This window comes from Histomonas meleagridis, assembly GCF_020186115.1.
Source record: "Histomonas meleagridis strain 2922-C6/04-10x chromosome Unknown contig_37, whole genome shotgun sequence".
NCBI lineage: Eukaryota > Parabasalia > Tritrichomonadida > Dientamoebidae > Histomonas > Histomonas meleagridis.
Genome location: NW_027150880.1, coordinates 149385 through 169792, shown reverse-complemented (window position 1 = coordinate 169792; position 20408 = coordinate 149385). Strand labels below are relative to the sequence as shown.

Sequence of the window (20408 nt, the reverse complement as noted above, 5' to 3'; positions counted from 1 at the left end):
GTGTTAATTTGTTTAATATAAGATTTTTTGTTGATTTTTGGAATTTATTTATAAAATTTGAAAAGTTACTTTGGTGGGCAACGTGGAATGATCAGTCAGAACTATTAAAATTACTCATTAAGTACAAAAACGTTGATATTGATATCAAAAATATTTATTTGATTTATTTCCTATGTATTTTAAGCATTATTAAGTATTTCTAAATAATATTTAAAAATTATTCTTAATATTACAAAATCCACTTATGGTTTCTTGTTCTGAAGGTATAATAGGAATAACGAAAGTATTGCTTGAACAGAAAGGAATTGATATTAATGTTAAAAGTATTTGTTTGTTTTATTTGAAATTTATTTTAATAATTTTATATTTCAAAATAATATTTGGAAATTATTTAAATTATTTGATACAGCACTTATTTTGGCATCTGAAAATGGTCACACAGAAATTGTTGAATTACTTCTTAAACAAGAAGGAATTGATATTAATGCTAAAGATATTTATTTGTTTTATTTAGAATTTATTTTAATAATTTTGGGTTTCAAAATAATATTTGAAAATTATTTATATTATTTAAAACAGCATTTATATTAGCATCTGAAAATGGTCAAATAGAAATAGTTAAACTACTTCTTGAACAAGAAGGAATTGATATTAATGCTAAAGATATTTATCTGTTTTATTTAAAATTTATTTTAATGGTTTTATATTTCAAAATAAGATTTGGAAATTATTTAAATTATTTGATACAGCACTTATATTAGCATCTGAAAATGGTCATATAGAAATAGTTAAATTACTTCTTGAACAAGAAGGAATTGATATTAATGCTAAAGATATTTATTTGCTCTATTTAAATTTTATTTTAACAAATTAAAGTCTCAAAATAACATATGAAAATTGTTTTAAATATTTAGAACAGCACTTATTTGGGCAGCAAAAAAAAATCGAAGAGAAATATTTCAACTATTTCTTGAACAAAATGGAATTGACGTAAATAGTATGAAAAATATTTATTTTGTTAATTTTGGGTTTAATAATAAAATATAAAATCTCATCAAAATATTTCTCAAGAAAGTTAATAAAGCATTAGAAAAGGGAAATGTTAAAACAATTCAAAATCTTTTAACTCAAGGATTGATTAATATTAATACCAAAGATATTTATATATACTATTTGATTTTTCTTCTAATATATTGATAATTCAATATTTCATATGGAAATTATTGAAGTTATTTAATACAGTTCTTATTTTGGCGTCAAAATATGACCATATTGAAATGTTTAAATTTCTTCTTAGTAAAGGAATTGATATTAACGCTAAAAATATTTAATTTGTTTATTTAATTTCTGTTTAAATAATTTGATATTTTTATATAATATTTGGTAATAATTTATATTATTTGATTCAGCACTTATTGTAGCATCTAAAAATGGTAAAACAGAAACAGTTAAGTTTCTTATTGAACAAGAAGGAATTGATATTAATGATAAAAATAAAATTTATTCAAATAATTTTCTGTTTCAAAATTATATTTGGTAATTGTTTAAATTATTTGATTCAGCACTTATTTCCGCATCTAAAAATGGTAAAACAGAAACAGTTAAGTTTCTTCTTGGACAAGAAGGAATTGATATCAATGCTAAAGGTATTTGTTTGTTTGATTTGATTTCTGTTTAAATAATTTGGTATTTTTATATAATATTTGGTAATTATTTATATTATTTGATTCAGCACTTATTGTGGCATCTAAAAATGGTCATATAGAAATAGTTAAATTACTTCTTGAACAAGAAGGAATTGATATTAATGATAAAAATAAAATTTATTCAAATAATTTTCTGTTTCAAAATTATATTTGGCAATTGTTTATTTTATTTGATTCAGCACTTATTTCCGCATCTAAAAATGGTAAATTAGAAACAGTTAAGTTTCTTCTTGAACAAGAGGGAATTGATATTAGTTCTAAAAATATTTGATTTGTTTATTTGATTTTTGTTTAAATAATTTTCTGCTTTAAACTAATATTTGGTAATTAATTACATTATTTGATTCAGCACTTATTTTAGCATCTAAAAATGGTTATATAGAAATAGTTAAATTACTTCTTGAACAAGAAGGAATTGATATCAATGCTAAAAATATTTGATTTGTTTATTTAATATTTATTTTAATAATTTGGTATTTTGATATAATATTTGGTAATTGTTTTAATTATTTGACTCTGCACTTATTATTGCATCGCAAAATGGCAAAACAGAAACAGTTAAATTCCTTCTTGAACAAGAGGGAATTGATATTAATGCTAAAAATATTTAATTAGTTTATTTGGTTTTTGCTTAAATAATTTGGTATTTTTATATAATATTTGGTAATTGTTTCAATTATTTGATTCGGCACTTATCATAGCATCTAAAAATGGTCATATAGAAATAGTTAAATTACTTCTTGAACAAGAAGGAATTGATATTAATGCTAAAGATTTTTGCTTTACTGATTATAATGTTTATTTAAATAATTTCTGATTTTGTCATTAAATTTTGTATTTATTTGAAATATTTTATACATCATTAATGAAAGCATCTTTAATGGGTAATATTGATGTAGTTAAATTACTACTTGCACAAGAAAGTATTGATATAAATGCGAAAAGTGTATTATTTGCTTATTTTTAGTGTATATAAATTATTTGGAATTACTTATTATTGCATGGAATATATTAAAATGATATGAAACTGCAATTATATTTGCAGCTGAAGCATGCCAATATGAAATTGTTGGTTTCCTTCTTAAACACAAAAATATTGATATAAATGTAAGGGATATCAATTTGTCTTAATTATTGTAAACTTGAAATATTTTATATTCGAATATATTATTTGGAATTTGATAAAAATTTATAAAACAGCACTAATTTGTGCATCTAGTAAAGGAAATATGGGCGTTGTTCGGTTACTTCTTGAAAAAGGAATTGATATTAATGCTAAAGATATTTGTTTACTTGTTTTGATATTCTTTTTAATTATTTTGGATATCAAAATATTATTTGGAATTGACGTAAAATATTTCAAACAGCACTTATAAAAGCATCTGAAAAAGGAAACAAAGGCGTTGTTAAAATACTTCTGTATCAAATAGGAATTGATATTAATGCTCAAGATATTTGTTTACTTGTTTTGATATTTTTTTTATTTATTTCGGATATCAAAATTTTATTTGGAATTGACTTAAAATATTTCAAACAGCACTTATGAAGGCATCTGAAAATGGATTTTTCCAAATCGTAGAAATTCTTCTTGATGAAGAAAATATTGATATTAATGTTGTAGATAATGTTAATTTTAGTAACGTGATGATTTAAAATGATATTTGGAATTCATTTTAATAGTTTGACACAGCTCTTTCCCTTGCAATAAAAAATTCATATACCAACATCGCGGATTTAATTAGTAAGAAATCTCCTGCGAAATGTATTTGTTATTAATAAAAAAATTATTGATAATTATATAAAAATGTTATGAAATTAATAACATCTTTTTCTTTTCTCTAATATTTTCTTTATATATTTAATAAGATTTTTAGTTAAAAAAAATTGACTTTTTTTTTGATGGTTTTCAATTTTATTTTTTTCAAAGCGTAAGCAAAGCAAAGTCAGATTCACACAGAGATATATGAAATATTTACGAATATATTTTGAGACGATTCATAAGAAATTAAACGGTTGCTTTTATTCTTGTCGACCGTTATAGTTTTTGAATGGAAATACGATGTTTTTTCATTCATTTAATCATATCGTCAAAAAAACTTTTGTTTTGATTTAAATCATACATAACATGAGATTCCAAATAGCACAAAATTAAATGGAATTCTTATGTTCGCAATTTGATTTTATCATTAAAAAAATAATATACAAAATTTTATACAAACAAATCTATGTAAAATGTTCCACAGTAACAGGTACGCCCGTTTTTGTTGTTCTCTTTTGAATTTGTGGTACGGGCTGAATTATATTCGAGGACTTAAACAAAGTCTTCACCTTAGTTTCCAACGATTTCGATTCATGTGAACATTGTCTCAGCAATGTATTAATTTCTGTCTGCGCCAAGTGCAAGTTCGACTTCAGATTTCTGTTTTCTTTTCTTAACTTCGCCAATTCGTTTATCAATTCTTCATTTTTGTCGATTTGCTTCAAGAATGATAATCCCGAATTTTCGACGTTATCCTCAACTTTAACCCTTAACTTGATGATTTTATTGGAGAGAGTATCTTTATGTCGATCAAACTCGTCAATAGTTTCTTTTAACATATTATTATCATCATCGATTTCAATCTCATTATCATTAATTTCGACTTCGATGTTAGAAATGAAGTTCTTATAAAATTGTTCAATTTCTGTTACCCAATTCTCGGGTTTAACTTCAGTATATAAAGAACGAATTTTGTTTTTGAAAATATTTATCGTCGATTCAAATTTTTGAATTTGATTTTCGGTTTTTATGATGTTGTTATATAAATCGTTGATTTTGTTCTCCATTTTCTCGAGTTGTTGTGAGTCTTTAGTATTGATTTGTTTCATTTGCCGCAATAGAATTTCATTATCCGAAATTTGTTTCCTAAGATTTTCGATATTTTGTGAATTTGGTTCAACTTGAGTTTTAAGCTCCGATAATCTGAAGTCCATAACTGCACGCCATTTTTGTAACTCATCATTTTTAGATTTAAGCTCAAGCAAATTTGTTGTTTGATGTGTCACTCGTTCATTTCGACCTAAAAGATCGTTTTGTATTTGATTTGTTTTTTCAGTCAAAACTCTTTTCTTTTGTTCAAGTAACTTATTTTCATTAGTTATACTAACAATATTTGATTTCATTGACGAAATTTGTTCTATGTTACCATCATAAGCATCTTGGTGATTGACTAAGTCTGTTCGTACGATATCAATTTCGTTATTTAAATTATTAATTTCTTGTTCGAATTTTTGTTTAAAATTTTCCATTTCTAATTCATGTTCATGTTGCAATGTAATTTTTTCTTCGACTTGTAATCTTTCTACTTGCTTAAATTCCTTTTCAGCTTCTACATTATCAGAAGCCTGAATTTCTAATTGTCTTTTAGCTGATTCTTTCCGTTCGACTAATTTCGCTTTAAACTCTTCAGTCATTTTATGTATTTTATCTTCGTAATCAGCTTGAATACTAATTTTCTCTTTCATTAGTTCAGCAGAAGCTTGAGTTTGTTCTGCCAATTTTTTTTCATATAATTCTTTAACTTTTTTCATCTTTTCATTATGTTCATTTTCACTTTCGATTATTATTTGCGTTGCTTTTCTTTCTTGTTCTTCTTTCTCATTGGAAAGTGCTGTCAATTGTTTCTTTAATGATGACAAAGTCATTTTCCATTTATTTTTATATTTCTCGATTTCTTTATTTTGTTCTTCATTTAATTTATTATTCGATGTCTTAAATTGTGATCGATGTAAATTTAACATTTCACGTAAATGTAAAATCGTTTCTTGTTTTTCGGTGAATATTTCTTTATCCACTAAAAAACTTTGTTCTTCTCGTGATAATGCTATTGATACTGGTGCTGTTAATACCATTTGATGTGGTTGAATTATATTAAATATAAAAATTGATGAATCTTCTGATGTTGAATATAATGTTTGTCCATTATTATGCATTATATAATTGACAGGTAATGTATGAACTGAGACTTCAATACCAATATGAAATGGATTATCTTTTTCAAATGGTAATAATGGATAAGGGATTACTTGAACATTACCTCTTTGATCACCAGTAACGATAGAAAAATTGACAGGTAAACACATGGCGGTTAATTTGCACTTTTTGTTAGGGCTGCGACCGTTTGAGTTTTCTTTATCATAAATTAAACTGTTTGAAGTTAATGCTAAAATATTATAATTATTCGAAGTCGTTTCTTCTTCATGTATGTTTGGTGTCGTTAAAATAGCATTTATAAATTGATATGGCTGCGTTATTTCACATGTACGTTCCCATGATTTCGCAGACCATTTAAATATATTACCATCTAATCCTGCAGAGATAAAAAATGAATCATTATTAGCCCATGCAATAGATTTGATGGATAAATTATGGCCTCGTAATGATGCTACCGTTTTATTTGTATAAGTGGAAATTACTTTTATCATTACAGAACCAACTGCTAAAAGATGACCTCCATTTGAAAAACTGACACATGTACATGATAATGGTTCCCATTTATGATTAAGTATAAGAGAATTAAATGATAATGAATATAATGATAAACTGTTCGATTTCCCTACAGCTAATAAATCTCCTGATGGATGAAAGCTACAACTGTTAACGGTCTCCGAGAGCCTAACGGTCGAAAGAACGGTTTTTTTAGCTAAATTCCAAATCATTAATGTTAAATCTTTCCCACATGTTGCTATTAATGGCTTTCTTGGACATTTTGCAATTGCTGTAATCGGGCCCATTTGAAAACACATTGGTAATGGAGTTAATAAACCAATGTATTGTTCGATTTCATATATGTCAAGAAATTGATTATCATTCTTAGTTTTAATTTCCAAAAAGTCATCAAAAGAATAAATACGGCCGCTATCTAATGATACTCCATTTTTATTCTTCATTTCATTTCTTTGTCGAATGTACTTTTGGGCAATGTTAAAATCAAGTAAATACGTAAATGAGTTATTGTATAAAACAATTGCCAAATCTCCATCTGGTGATGGGGAAAATTCATTTATTATATCTGCTTGAAGATTTAAAGGACCGATAAACTCTAAGTAAGGATAACTTTGGGATGCTTTAAAACAGTGAATTACGTTTTTTGAGATAAGAAAAACAAAATTTCTCACTGATTCGATTTGATCAATATTTGTTGAAATGAGTTCTTGCATGTCAACAACAGTTTCACCTAAAATTGTTATGAGCGTGTTATTAGATGAAACAAGTAAAAGGTTACGAATTGAAGGAACAAATGAATAACAATTATAATTTCTTATATCATTGGTGTCAATAACAGTCTGTGTACGATCTGGTGTGTCAATGAGAACAATTAATATTTGTTCTTTGCTAAAAAGAAGAAGACGAAAAGAATTTTGAGGATCAAAACAAATCGATGTAATATCCTTAGAAACTTGAAATGTAGCTGCAAGACCAACCTGACGTCCCATCTTCCAAACAAAAACTTTATTTTCTTCTTCTCCTTTTCCGATAGCTGCAATCATTCCATCTTCATATGAGAATGTAAGAGAAACGAATTCATTCACTTTGTCATGCCTCAAACGAGTGTGTAGCATTTGAGTTTCAGTGTCATATATTGAAAGAATTCCATGCTTTGGACGAAATACTTCTGATATTGCTATGAATTGACCATTTCCAAAAATACATACATCACAAATTTTGATTGTTTCGGCACTGTTTTGCTCGAATCGTTCTGAAAATAAAAATTGTGTTTGATTAGTTTCTAATTGATATTGTTGAATGTGAATACCGACAGGATAAAAAAATTGTCTTGACCCATTCCAGTGTATTGTTTTGTTATCAAGGATATTTATACCAAGCGCTGTTACTGGTTCAAGACGTAGTCCAGTATATCCCGACATGCTGAACTAACGTATTTCAAAAAGTGACAAATTGCTTGGTAACGATAAGTTGTAAATCACAGAAAAAAATGTAAATAAAAGTGTTGAACATAAACGGTTTATTTTAGCCAAATAAAATTGAAAAATGGAACAAGAACCACTTGTTTACCAAAATGTTGACTCAGAACTCTTAACAGAAACTGTTTGGGAAACTTTAATGAAAGATCTTAACGGAATCAAGAGTAAAACATTGGTTGTTTTGAATCCAAAGGCATCATCTGAAAACGCTTTAAGAAATTGGGATCTTTGGGGTCCATTATTTATTTGCTTGATACTGTCAACAGTTCTCGCCATAACAGCACCGGTAGGACAAACTACTTTATTATTTACTGGTGTTTTCATTATTCTTACAATTGGTGGTGCAATTGTTTCAATAAATTTCATGCTTCTTGGGAGCACAGTTTCATTTTTCCAAGCAATATGTGCAATAGGTTATTGCTTATTCCCAATTGCATGCGGTTCATTGATCACTGCAATTTTGTCATGGACCATTATAAAAGTTATTACGGTTCCATTGACCTTAGTATGGTCAATTCATTCTGTTTCAAGATTCATTGCTTCACATATTTCAGAAGATCGAAAATTACTTGGGTTGTTTCCATGTGGCCTATTGTACACAGTCATTTCTTGGATAACACTTATTCATTAACTATTAAAAATTGTTGTTTTCTTTTAAATGATTTTGAAATTATTGACAAAATTTATAAAATGTATAACTCCTTTTCATTCAAGAGCTTGTCTTTTTTCTGTATTCTTTAGCAAGTTTTTAGTAAATTTGAGGATAATTATCTTCTTTTTTTCAAATTTTTTTAATCGTTTTATACGGTTGTTATCGTTAATGTACGTTAATTTGTGATTTGTATGAAAAGCTTCAAACTTTTTCTGATGTTTACAGCAAGAAGATTACAAATAATACTTCAAAGAAACAAACGAACTTATTTATTTAGTGTTTTCAATAGGAGAAAAAACAATGAACAAATCATAAATCAACATACCCGATAACACAAAAACGATCCTGATTTTTACCTTAGATTAATTTCGTATTTTATCGATTACTGATCTAAACAAGTTTCTTATGCAAATGTGTTACAACTTCTCCTTTTGCTATTGTGCCTATTGTTCCGCTTAATTTATTTTTAATTCTTGTTTCAACGCTTAAAGAAAACTTGATCATGATTTTATAAAACATTGCTCTCTCTGCAATCATTGTCATTCCATTTGTGTTTATGCCACCTGCTTGTATTTGTGAAATGATTTTAGAGAAATCTTCTTAAAATCTGAAGATGGTGTTGTGGTTTTAGAAATATTGATTTTTGTAGGCCTTTGAATTTTTGATGAAAGGGAAGCATGCAGTTGCTGTCTTTCGGGTGGAATTAATAATATTTATTCAATTTCTTTTCCAAATTGTTTCAATAGATCACCAAATTGATGAAAAACACGATCTTGAATTTTTCCTTGAGTCATTTATCCTTTGGTATTCTTTTTCAAAACTTTCTTTTATTTCTTGTATTGATTTTTCAAGAAGATCTGTATTTTGATTCATCCAGCCCTAAGCATTTTGTGATCTGTTTAAGCATGTCATCAACTTAATATTGGTTGGATGCTCTTGTTTACGACAAATTTTATCTTATTGGAACATTTGAAAAGCGAAAAAGGCACCCCATTTCACCGATAGATACGCATTCAAAAAGTGGCCATTAAACAAAATATTTTAACGTTGTTCAGCATGCTGTAAAGTATTTGATATTTTTATCGTCTTACAAAAACTTTTCGACCATTATTTTGTTAATGATCGAAATCATTAGAATCCATTGTCTTCAATCTCAACGAAAAAAATTTTGAAACATCTGTTCAAGCAACAATTAATTTATTTGTTGATAATCTACCTTATACATTTAACTATCTTATTTCCAGATTTATATACTCAGCTTTTGTTTCTCAACATAATAATGAAAATATATATGTTAAATATTTATTTACATTAAAAGCAAAAGAAGAAGAAAAAGCAAAAAACAAAAGTTTAACTGAAGCTAATCTTGTGCAAATATTTTGTGAATATTTGCTTGGAATAGAAAATCAAGAATCATATTTCCTTCTTGAAAAGATGATCGAAGAAGAAATACCTGAACCATCTACCGTAAACAGCATGAGCAAATTATATTTTTCTCAATTTAAAACAAAAGAAAAAATGAATGAATTAATGAACAAATGGGCAGAACCTCATAAATTATCAAAAGATGCTTTGAAGCTTCATATTCAATATGTAAAAGAAGGAGTTAATCCATCAGAAATTGCGAAAGTGCTTCGAAATGATGATTTAGAAAAACTTCAAGAAATATCATCACAAAATGGTTTTAATTTTAATCAAAGAATTGAACCATCACTTTATGAAAGATGCTCATTTGTTAATACTGAAAATGTTTCATTAATTGATTATTGCGCATTTTTTGGTTCGATTAAATGTTTTAAATATTTGTTGTTAAATAATTCGAATATCAAAAATACACCTAAATATGCAATTGCAGGTGGAAACTTAGAAATTATTCATTTATGCGAACAAAACAATTCATCATTTGAAAACGCATATGAAACAGCGATAGAATTTCATCAAAATGAAATTTTTCGTATCTTTATGAAAATAAAATTGGAAAAATTTCCAATGATAAACAAAAGTCATCTTCATCATTTTCTTTTAAAAAATCGAATTCCAATATCGAAAGTCAAGATAATTGTAATTTAAGTGAAGAAAATTTAATATATCTTGGAAAAAAATGTATGGAATTTAATAATTATGAAATCTTAATGTTTTTAGTAAAAGAAGGAATGAAAATGAATAATGAAATTATTGAAGAAATAGCATCAAAAGGAAATACATTCATAATAGAAAGTGATATACAAAGTCAACAAATTCCAAATACAATTTTACCATATTCAGTTAAATCAAGAAATATAGAAATAGTAAAATTACTTTTAGATAATGAAGGAATTGATGTTAATGCAAAAAATATTCATTTGAATAATTTGATATATGTTTTAATAATTTGGAATATGTTTTAATAATTTGAAACAGCACTTCATATAGCAGTTAGAAATAATAATATAGAAATAGTAAAATTACTTTTAGATAAAGAAGGAATTGATGTGAATGCAAAAGATATTCATTTGAATAATTTATAATATGTTTTAATAATTTAGAATATGTTTTAATCACTTGAAACAGCACTTCATATTGAAATTGCTCAACAGTTAGGTCTCAGAGAAATAAAACAATTACTTAATGAAAAAGGACCAAACAACAATGGATTTAATCAGATGCGTTTCCCGAGTCCCTTTGGTTTAAATTTTAAGTGATAAAGGATAACTCCTTAATAAACATTTTTTTGGTGATCACCAAATTAATAAAATATTCATATTTTATAAACGCAGGGGAAAAAAATGTGAAAAATTTCTACATATTGCTATAAAATTTCATTGATATTAAATATGTGAGTGGATTTTAACTAATTGTTGTAAACCGGAAAGTATTGATTTTGATTATTGTCTATGTTGTTATACATTGAGGGTTTCTTTTACATCCATTTAATGAGTCATAAGTGTGAAAAATGTTATGAATTCTAATCATAAAATATATAATAAAAATATCTAATAAAGAAATTGATTTTTTTTCCATGAAGCAGCGATTACACATGTACATGTTGAAAGTTTTATTTCATAAGTGAAATATTTTATTGAGGAATTTAATGTGGATAAAAAGTAAAAGTTGATATCGAACATTTAACACCATTACATGTTGGTTGAAAAAATGAAAGTAGTTTTGAGTGAAGAACTCTCTATTTTAAAGTAAATAAAAATAGTTCACTTACAAATTGAACAAAAAAGAATTGAATCCAATACCAATCGCAAATACTTAATGAAAGTTAATTTTCTCACAAGAAAGCCGACTGGGATATAATTAATAGAATATTATAAAAAATTAATTTATTATAAAATTTTTAATTTAAATATACTTTTTAATTAATTAAGAAATACTGAACAAAACATTTTTACAATTAATTTAAAGTATTTTTATATGAAATTAAGAATAAAAGAAATTTATTTAGCGAAACAATTTATTATTTATTTAAGGTGCAGTTTTCTGTTTTCTGTGTTTTTTGACTGGTCTTCCATCTTCAAACACATATGGAACCATCAACATTCTATCAATCAAATGCATGAACAGCCCCATCTGTGGTGTTCTGTTTGGCGAGTCATACATATCATCGATGAACTTTTGTGCATATTCCGATATGTCAATTCTTCTTTCCACACTTTCTTCCTTTGGAATACAATATTCCAATCCAAGGAAGAAATTGCTTGAGAATTCATGACCTTCATCATCTTGTCGATCGAAATGTTTCGGATATGCATAAACAGCATTCATGAATCTTACCGATTCTAATGCTAGTGTTAGCTTTCTTATCTGCGCCTCTACCGTTTGTACCCATTTATTAAGTTCTTCTGCAGTTGAAGCCCAAACTTGAACTCGTACATATTTTCTGCAGTTTACGAAAAAGTGCGTGGGCTGAATTAAACATTTCCATTCTTCACCTTCTTGGAATACTTTTAATGTATACTTATAACCTCTCTTAAATTCGTGTACCATCCTATCTCGAGTGGACTTGGTAGCTTTGGCCATTGAGTTCATCGCAGGATACGCGGGGGTTATGATCGGCATCTTATCGTTCTTCCCCGGTGAACCTTGATTGTTATCCCAAGATGGCAAAGGTCCGATTGCAGGGGTATTTATGTAGATTGGATCAGGCCAATTCCATGACATTAAGTCCTTAAAGAACATTAGGACAAGTTTAGATGGAAGTGCAGTTGGATATCTTTGGCATATAAATGCACATAATAATGCACAATTAACTCCACCTAAATACCCATAAACATTACCATATACACCACGCTTTTTGGCCCACATACGAATAAATCGAAGAAATAGTGCAAAATTTGCCTTATCATCAACAAGACGAACAATCATATTACTAACACGAACACCATTAAGAGATCGCATAGATTGGGCATCAACATTAGAAAGAATGTTATCATCGTCAAGAAGACTAATGTCCATTTCAGGATCAATATTTGGTAATGCAAGTTGTGCAAATGAAATATCAACATCTATCCCTTGAAATTGCATGGTAATGATTGGAACATACGCGTTTTCGATTTTGACAAGGTTTTTAACAAGTTGATTTGTTGATAAAAGTCTGTAAAAAATTGTAAAGAAATCAGTTCTTTTGACAAATTGTGGGACAATACACAAAGAATCAATGTCTGATTCGGGGCTCGATACGTCATATCGAAAAGAACCAAAAGCAATTAATTTTCCATAATAATTTTGTGCTCCAGAAATATCATTAGAATTTTTCACGTAAACTTCCCGGACAAACTGATTGACCAAATCTTCTAACTTGAATAAAACTTCAGAACGTCGTTCTTTTTGTTCATCGGATTCAAAAGATCCATTATCTTGAAGAAACTCTTCTAAACTTATTGTAGTAACGCGATCTGTTTCTGTTGGAGGATCTTCATTTTCTGGTAAATGTCTTTTAATTAGTGGCCCGCTTAAAAGAACAGACATTTATTGGTCTAATATCTATTTCACATGACATTTCATAATTTGGAACAAATCCACATATTTGTCAAAATAGAATTCAAAATAGAATAAATATCAACCAATTTCAAAAGGCCAATGTAGCCTAGCACTCAAGCTAACAAAGTTTTTGATCTTGATAAAAATTAATAATTAATAATAATTATTCCATATATTTTAAGTTCTGCTTTCTTATCCACCCAGACAATTACCAAAAGCTTTTATACATTTCTAAAATAATGATAAATATAGAGAGGGTTTAACTGTACAAATCGTTGATGGTAAATTTTTGAATTGATATCTGGTCAGCTGATTGCGTTCAAAAGTGAGTTCACAGCCGTTTAAATTTGTATTTGCTGACTTCACTTTTCCAAATGCAGAAATACGCAACTCCATTTGGCGAAATCATTGAAAATGGTGAAGACGTACAATTCATCAAAAGCAAAAATGTTGCTTTCTTCGATGCTCAACAGTCCCCATTACTTTCCAAGTATGATTTTCTTCAACAATCATATTCTAATTTGCAAATTCAATTATCTCAAGACCTAAACCTTCTTTGGATTCGTTGTAACGGAGTTAATGCATTTCTTTTATATCGTGATACTGATACAATATTATCCACATTTCAAGAGAACGTTGATAGTAATTACGATTTATCCCTCATCAACTTCGAAGGCAATTATTACATTTTATCCAAATCACATCAAACTTTATTAATAACCGAAACCGAAATCAAGCCGATCAATCTCACAGCCATGTCATCCAGTGGCAAACCAATTCCACCTGAACGCATATACTGTAATTCCAAATTCTCTTCTCGTAATCATGACAATGAAAATATTCCAATTATTATTCCTCAACAATTTGATGGTAAATACTATATTACTAATGACCACCATCTTTTCCTTTTCGTTCCTAAGTCAGACGAACTGATTATTCAACATATTGATGAGTCAGCAGAATATTTTGGATTCACAACAATTTCATTACCAACAAAAGGTCTTCTTTCCATTAACAGGCCATCCAATATGATGTTTCCGCATAACTCCGATGCCGATCTTGAGTTTACGCTTTATAATCCGAATACGCATGAGCTATTTCATGGAATTACTAACATTGCCATTAAATCCGAAGTGTATTGTATCTCAATCATTAGCAATGATCGCATTGCAATTGTATTTAAAGAAGCCATTGTTGAACAACATCAACATTATCATGTTATTTCGGGATATAATTATAAACTTGGGAAAATTATTAACGTTAATGACATCCAATTTGAACTTAGTAATCAATATAAATACAAACCACCATTAGAACTTAATTATGTTCAATATATTCCGAAATATCCAGAAGCATTTGATATGAAAAAAGAAGAAAATAAATACGATATGTATCTCCCAGCAAAGCCGTATTGTAATTATAAAGTCGTAAAAGGGTTTGGAAAAGTACCAAAAGAATTTAAATCAAAGGATTACAAAGAAGTTGATGAGATCGAAATATTAACCAAAATTGGAGCCCCGATCTTTTATAAGTCCCAAAACACAAGGTTCGTCACCACTAATGAGAATAATGTTATCCATGCAGCAATGATAAATCTGCCAGATAACATGTCAGACTTATCAAGTTTGAGGTTATCTTCATCACATCATAGCGGTTCTTGTCTTCGAAAAGATGAGCTTTTATGGCTTGGAATTGTTGAAGCTATTGATAAAGATAAACGTAAAAATGTTGATGAAATCCCCGTGACGAAATGGAAGAAAGAAATTCCAAGGGATTATAATGAGGTTGACGTGGTTGATGGTGAAACAATATTTGGAATCGACCCTGGCGACTTATGGGCCACTGAAGAAAAGTCGCCTAAAGTACTGAATTGTTTAGGGGGTAAATGGGTGGCAAAAATTCAATACAGAGATTCGGTTGTGAATTCACTCATATTAGTTCATAAGGATTACAAAAAAGTGCTCAAGGAAATCCCAGATGAAAACTTATATAAGAAAGTTGTTGGAAATCATGAGAATATTGAGAGAAACAAGATAACGCCTGTGGATGATATGCCTGGATTTGAAGTGTCCGGATTGGTTGGTAGTGATATTGCAATGTCAATGCTAATTACACAGTCACATTTCTTTAATACTAATGACGTTGTAATGGCTGAAGATAAGGAGGCATTGAATAGGTTCGGAAAATATGTGGTAAGAGATGGATTTTTTATGGCAAATCAGGAAGATCAAAAAATCAAACAAGAGTTTTCCATTTTATACACATCTTTACTTGAAGATAGAGACGCACCACTAATGAGAGTGGTTCCTGGAGGCGCTATTACATTCAGTGGTTATGGAGACGGTGCTTATCCACTGTGCGCAAAGAGAGAGAACGGAAAAGCAGTTTGCGTATTCATAGCATTTACATAAACAACGCAATCAATTATCTTTTTGAGTTATTTTTTGATTTAAATGAATTATACAGATAAGTGCTTAAAGAAAAGAATTAATTAATTAGTCGCTTCCAGAAGCAAAAGGACAAAGTCGAAGAAATCCTTCCATCATACGAAGAACTTGAAAAGGATTCACTCGAATTTGAAGTCGAGAACTCACCATCAGCTATCTCACAATTATTCGGCAACACATTATCACATATTAAGACATTAATCCAAGAAGCAGACAAAGCAATTGCAGATGCTAAAGGTATCGAAATCTCTGAAGAACAACTTAACGAATTCCTTAAAACATTCTACTTCTTCGACAAGGACAAGAGCAAGACGCTCGAGCCATACGAACTTAACTCGTGCCTTACATCACTCGGTGAGATTTCTACCGAAGATGAATGCAAGGAAATCATCAAGAAGTACACTGGACTTCGATAACTACGTCAAGTACATGCTCAACAGATTCTTTCAGGCAGACGCAACAAAGGAGGCATTCAGAGCTATCCATCAAAATAGCCCAATAACCAACGATGAACAAATACAGCACTTATTAGAGCATCTTATAATGGCACACAGAAATAGTTAAATCACTTCTTCAATAAAAAGGAATTGATATAAATTTTAATTGTTATAATATAATATTTTAGACTAAAATTTACCTATAAATCACATTTAGTTAGATGTTAGGATTCGTTTTTTCTGGAAAAAAACCTTCTTGCGACCGTTTTCGCCATGGAAATACGATTTTATTCAATAATGTTTTTATTGACAGTAAATTTTTTAAAAAAATTCATGAAATAACGCAACAATTTTTTGATTACCTTTTGAAGATGCTAAATCAAGTGCTGTTTCAAATAATTTCAATAATTTCCAAATATTGTTTTGAAATATTATATCATTTAATTGAATTTTAAATAAATTTAGTGAATAGTTTTAGCTTTAATATTAATACCTTTTTGTTCAAGAAGTAATTTAACTATTTCAGCATAACCATTTCTCGATGCTTTCATGAGTGCTGTACAAAATATTTTAAGTAAATTCCAAATATTATTTTAAAATATCAAATCGTTAAAATAATTATCAAATAAATTAACAAAAATTTATCTTTAGCATTAATATCAATTCCTTCTTGTTCAAGAAGTAATTTAACTATTTCTGTGTGACCATTTTTAGCTGCAAACACAATTGGTGTTTCAAGTATTTTAAATAAAACCCAAATACACACTTAAAATATCAAATTGTATAAATAAATTCTAAACAAAACATAAAAACAATGTCTTGAACATTAACATCAATTCCTTTTTTTCCTAAAAGTAATTTGGCTATTTCAGTGTATCCACTTGAAGATGCCTTTATAAGTGCTGTTTGAAACAATATGAATATTTTCCAAACATCATTAAGAAATCCATTTTAATTAGTTTAAACCTTAAATAAAATACATAAAAATTTTTGGCATTAATATTAGTTCCTTCTTTTTCGAGAAGTATTTTAACTATTTCTTTATGTCCATATTTTGAGGCCCAAATTAATGGTGTTTCAAATTATACAGTAAAATTTCAAATTTTGGCTTAAAAACCAAAGTTACATTATATAATATCGATTATAGTAAATAAATATCATCTTTAACATTTAAATCAATTATTTTATGTTCCAAAAGTAATTTAACTACTTTTAAATTACCATCTCTAGATGTTAAAATAAGTGCTGTTTTAAATATTTTTTGTAATTTCCAAATATTATTTTGAAACATACCAAAATTATTAAAATAAATTTCAAATAAAACAAATAAATATCTTTAGCATTAATATCGATCCCTTCTTGTTCAAGAAGTAATTTAACTATTTCTATGTAACCATATCTAGATGCATTTATAAGTGCTGTTTCAAATAATATAAATAATTTCCAAATATTATTTTGAAATAGAAAATTATTAAAATAAATATTAAATAAAACAAATAAATACCTTTAGCATTAATATCAATTCCTTCTTGTTCAAGAAGTAATTTAACTATTTCTGTATGACCTTTTTCAGATGCTAATATAAGTGCTGTTCTAAATAATTTAAATAATTTCCAAATATTATTTTGAAATATCCCAAAATTATTAAAATAAATTCTAAATAAAACCAATAAATGTCTTTAGCATTAATATCGATCCCTTCTTGTTCAAGAAGTAATTTAACTATTTCAGTGTAACCTTTTTCAGCAACATATAACAAAGGTGTTTTAAATAACTTAATAATTCATTATTAAATATGATATGAAAACATTGAAATTTTACAAAAAATATTTACAGAATTAAAATTGATTTCTTTTCTATGTTTAAGAATGATATATTCCACAACTTCAACATTCTCTGATTCAATAGTATAACTTAAAATATTTTTTGGTATTTTCTTATTATTATGAAGAAAATGAATGAGTAGATATACATTACCAATTTTTGCTGATTCATTGATAATAGATTCATTGATTTTTGTTCCTTCTCCTTCTAAAAATGATAGGATTTCATAATTTCCACTTATAACACAAAATTTTATTAAATCTTCATATTTCAGAAAATCTCTATGAGGTTCTGTATCATGTACCTCATACAAATTATCCATTTTATTTTCATAAAGATAACGAAAAATATCATTTCGATGAAATTCAATCGCAATTTCATAAGACCCTTTAAATGATGAACAACATTGTTCACATAAATGAATAATTTCTTCATTTCCACCTGCAACTGCATATTTACCTGTGTTTTCTACATTAGCACCATTCATAAGTAAATATTTAAAACATTGAACTGAAGAAAAAAATGCTGCATAATCAATTAATGTAACATTTTCTTCATTTATAAATGAACAACTTTCATAAAGTGATGGTTCAATTTTTTGATTAAAATCAAAATTTATTTGTGATGATATTTCTTGAAGTTTTTCTATTTCATCATTTCGAATTATTTTTGCAATTTCATTTGGATTATGTCCTTCTTTAACATATTGCTGATGAAGCTCCCAATCATTCTTTGATAATTCTTCAAAATTTTTTATAAAAGTAGAAAAAAATCGATCATTAATCCATTCTTTGTTTTCAGTTGTAGTTTTGTAATGAGCAAAATATTTTGAAGGAATTATCTTTGTAATATTTGCATCAATTAAATTTTGTCTAATCATTTGCTCAATTAGATATAGAGCTTCTTGAGAATTATTTTTTATGATATAATTCAGAAATATTTCAATAATATTGTATTTAGAACCAATTTTTTCCTCTTCTTTCTTTTGAATAATTTCAAAAAATTTAAAATACGTAGTACACTTATTTCTTTGTGATAAAAATGCATAATAAATTAATTGACTTATAACAAGATTAAATGAATATGGTAAAGAAAAATCAAATAATTTTGTTGTATGGATAGCTGAAAAATTTATATTTTCTTCTGTTAGATTCATTATGATTTGTTCAAGCTCAGAGAACAATTCTAGTCCTTTGTTTTGGGGAAATATTTTTTCTTTTTTACTTGAATTTGTTTCGCGTTTTTGCATGTTCTCCCGATTGCTATTTTAAAAAATTCGTCAGAAATTAAACGGTCACAGACCAAATCGTGAGCCATATGAGGAATCTCACACCCAAATTTGGACGATATCTAACCAAAATAACACACACAATTTCTAAAAATACAAAAATACAAAAGCACAAGCACCCAATGTCTCAAAAAAAGGTAACACCGAATAAATAAACGGTCGGAAATTGTACGTTAATTTTAAAAAACGAACGTTTGCTCAATGGATATCAAATCAATCGTAAAATCATAAGGTTGCCAACCTAAGAAATATTATTGCTGTTAATAATGGTTCTTTCAAGGTAAGTCATTTGTATACAAAGTTGAGGAGAAAAATTCAAAGAATCAACATTATTTATTAAAACCCATCAATATCCATATTCATTTAAGCTTATAATTTGTCAATTACTTTATTCGTATTTTTTAATGGGAAATGAAAATATTCAATTAATTTTTGAATATATAAAATTATTTAAAATGAAAGAAGAAGAATTATATAATCAAAAAAAAGATACAAATAATGAAACGAAAGAAGATAATATCATTAATATTTTTACAGATTTTCTTTTTAATTTTAAAACACAAGAATCGAATTATATTCTCGAAAGATTAATTGAAAATAAAATAATTGAAGAAAATAAGATTAGATATATAAACTCGTTGTTATTTATTCACTATAAAAGAAAAAGCGAAATTAAAGAATATAAAATCTAATTTTCTACAATCAATTTTAGATAATTACAAAGAGCTTTCAAAGAATGATTTTGAACTTCATAAGAAATTAATTAAAGAAGTACATAATCCAAAAGAAATAGCAAAAACAATTCGAAATGATGAAGTAGAAAAACTTCAAGAAATATCATCACAAATAAATTTTGATTTTAATCAAAAAATTGAACCATCACTTTATGAAAGTTGTTCATTTATAAATGAAGAAAATGTTACATTAATTGATTATGCAGCATTTTTTTCTTCAGTTCAATGTTTTAAATATTTACTTATGAATGGTGCTAATGTAGAAAATACAGGTAAATATGCAGTTGCAAGTGGGAATGAAGAAATCATTCATTTATGTGAACAAAATCATTCAACATTTGAAGGTGCATATGAAGCAGCAATTATATTTCATCGAAATGATATTTTTAAA

General features: G+C 27.4%; 4 protein-coding genes across 4 annotated transcripts; 2 read left to right on the top strand and 2 right to left on the bottom strand.

The window, feature by feature from the left end:
* Positions 1-3929: 3929 nt before the first annotated feature.
* Positions 3930-7613, bottom strand: GO595_005682 (cilia- and flagella-associated protein 57; the record flags this gene model as incomplete). The annotated part of the gene is made up of 1 exon (XM_067918951.1): positions 3930-7613. The coding sequence occupies one exon, from the start codon at positions 7611-7613 to the stop codon at positions 3930-3932; it is 3684 nt and encodes a 1227-aa protein (XP_067774177.1).
* Positions 7614-7737: 124 nt separating this feature from the next.
* Positions 7738-8301, top strand: GO595_005681 (yipf6-like protein; the record flags this gene model as incomplete). The annotated part of the gene is made up of 1 exon (XM_067918950.1): positions 7738-8301. The coding sequence occupies one exon, from the start codon at positions 7738-7740 to the stop codon at positions 8299-8301; it is 564 nt and encodes a 187-aa protein (XP_067774176.1).
* A 3471-nt stretch (positions 8302-11772) lies between these two features.
* Positions 11773-13275, bottom strand: GO595_005680 (poly(A) polymerase gamma; the record flags this gene model as incomplete). Its single annotated transcript, XM_067918949.1, has 1 exon — positions 11773-13275. The coding sequence occupies one exon, from the start codon at positions 13273-13275 to the stop codon at positions 11773-11775; it is 1503 nt and encodes a 500-aa protein (XP_067774175.1).
* A 386-nt stretch (positions 13276-13661) lies between these two features.
* Positions 13662-16150, top strand: GO595_005679 (putative alpha-actinin; the record flags this gene model as incomplete). The annotated part of the gene is made up of 2 exons (XM_067918948.1): positions 13662-15677; positions 15797-16150. The coding sequence occupies 2 exons, from the start codon at positions 13662-13664 to the stop codon at positions 16148-16150; spliced, it is 2370 nt and encodes a 789-aa protein (XP_067774174.1).
* Positions 16151-20408: the final 4258 nt, after the last annotated feature.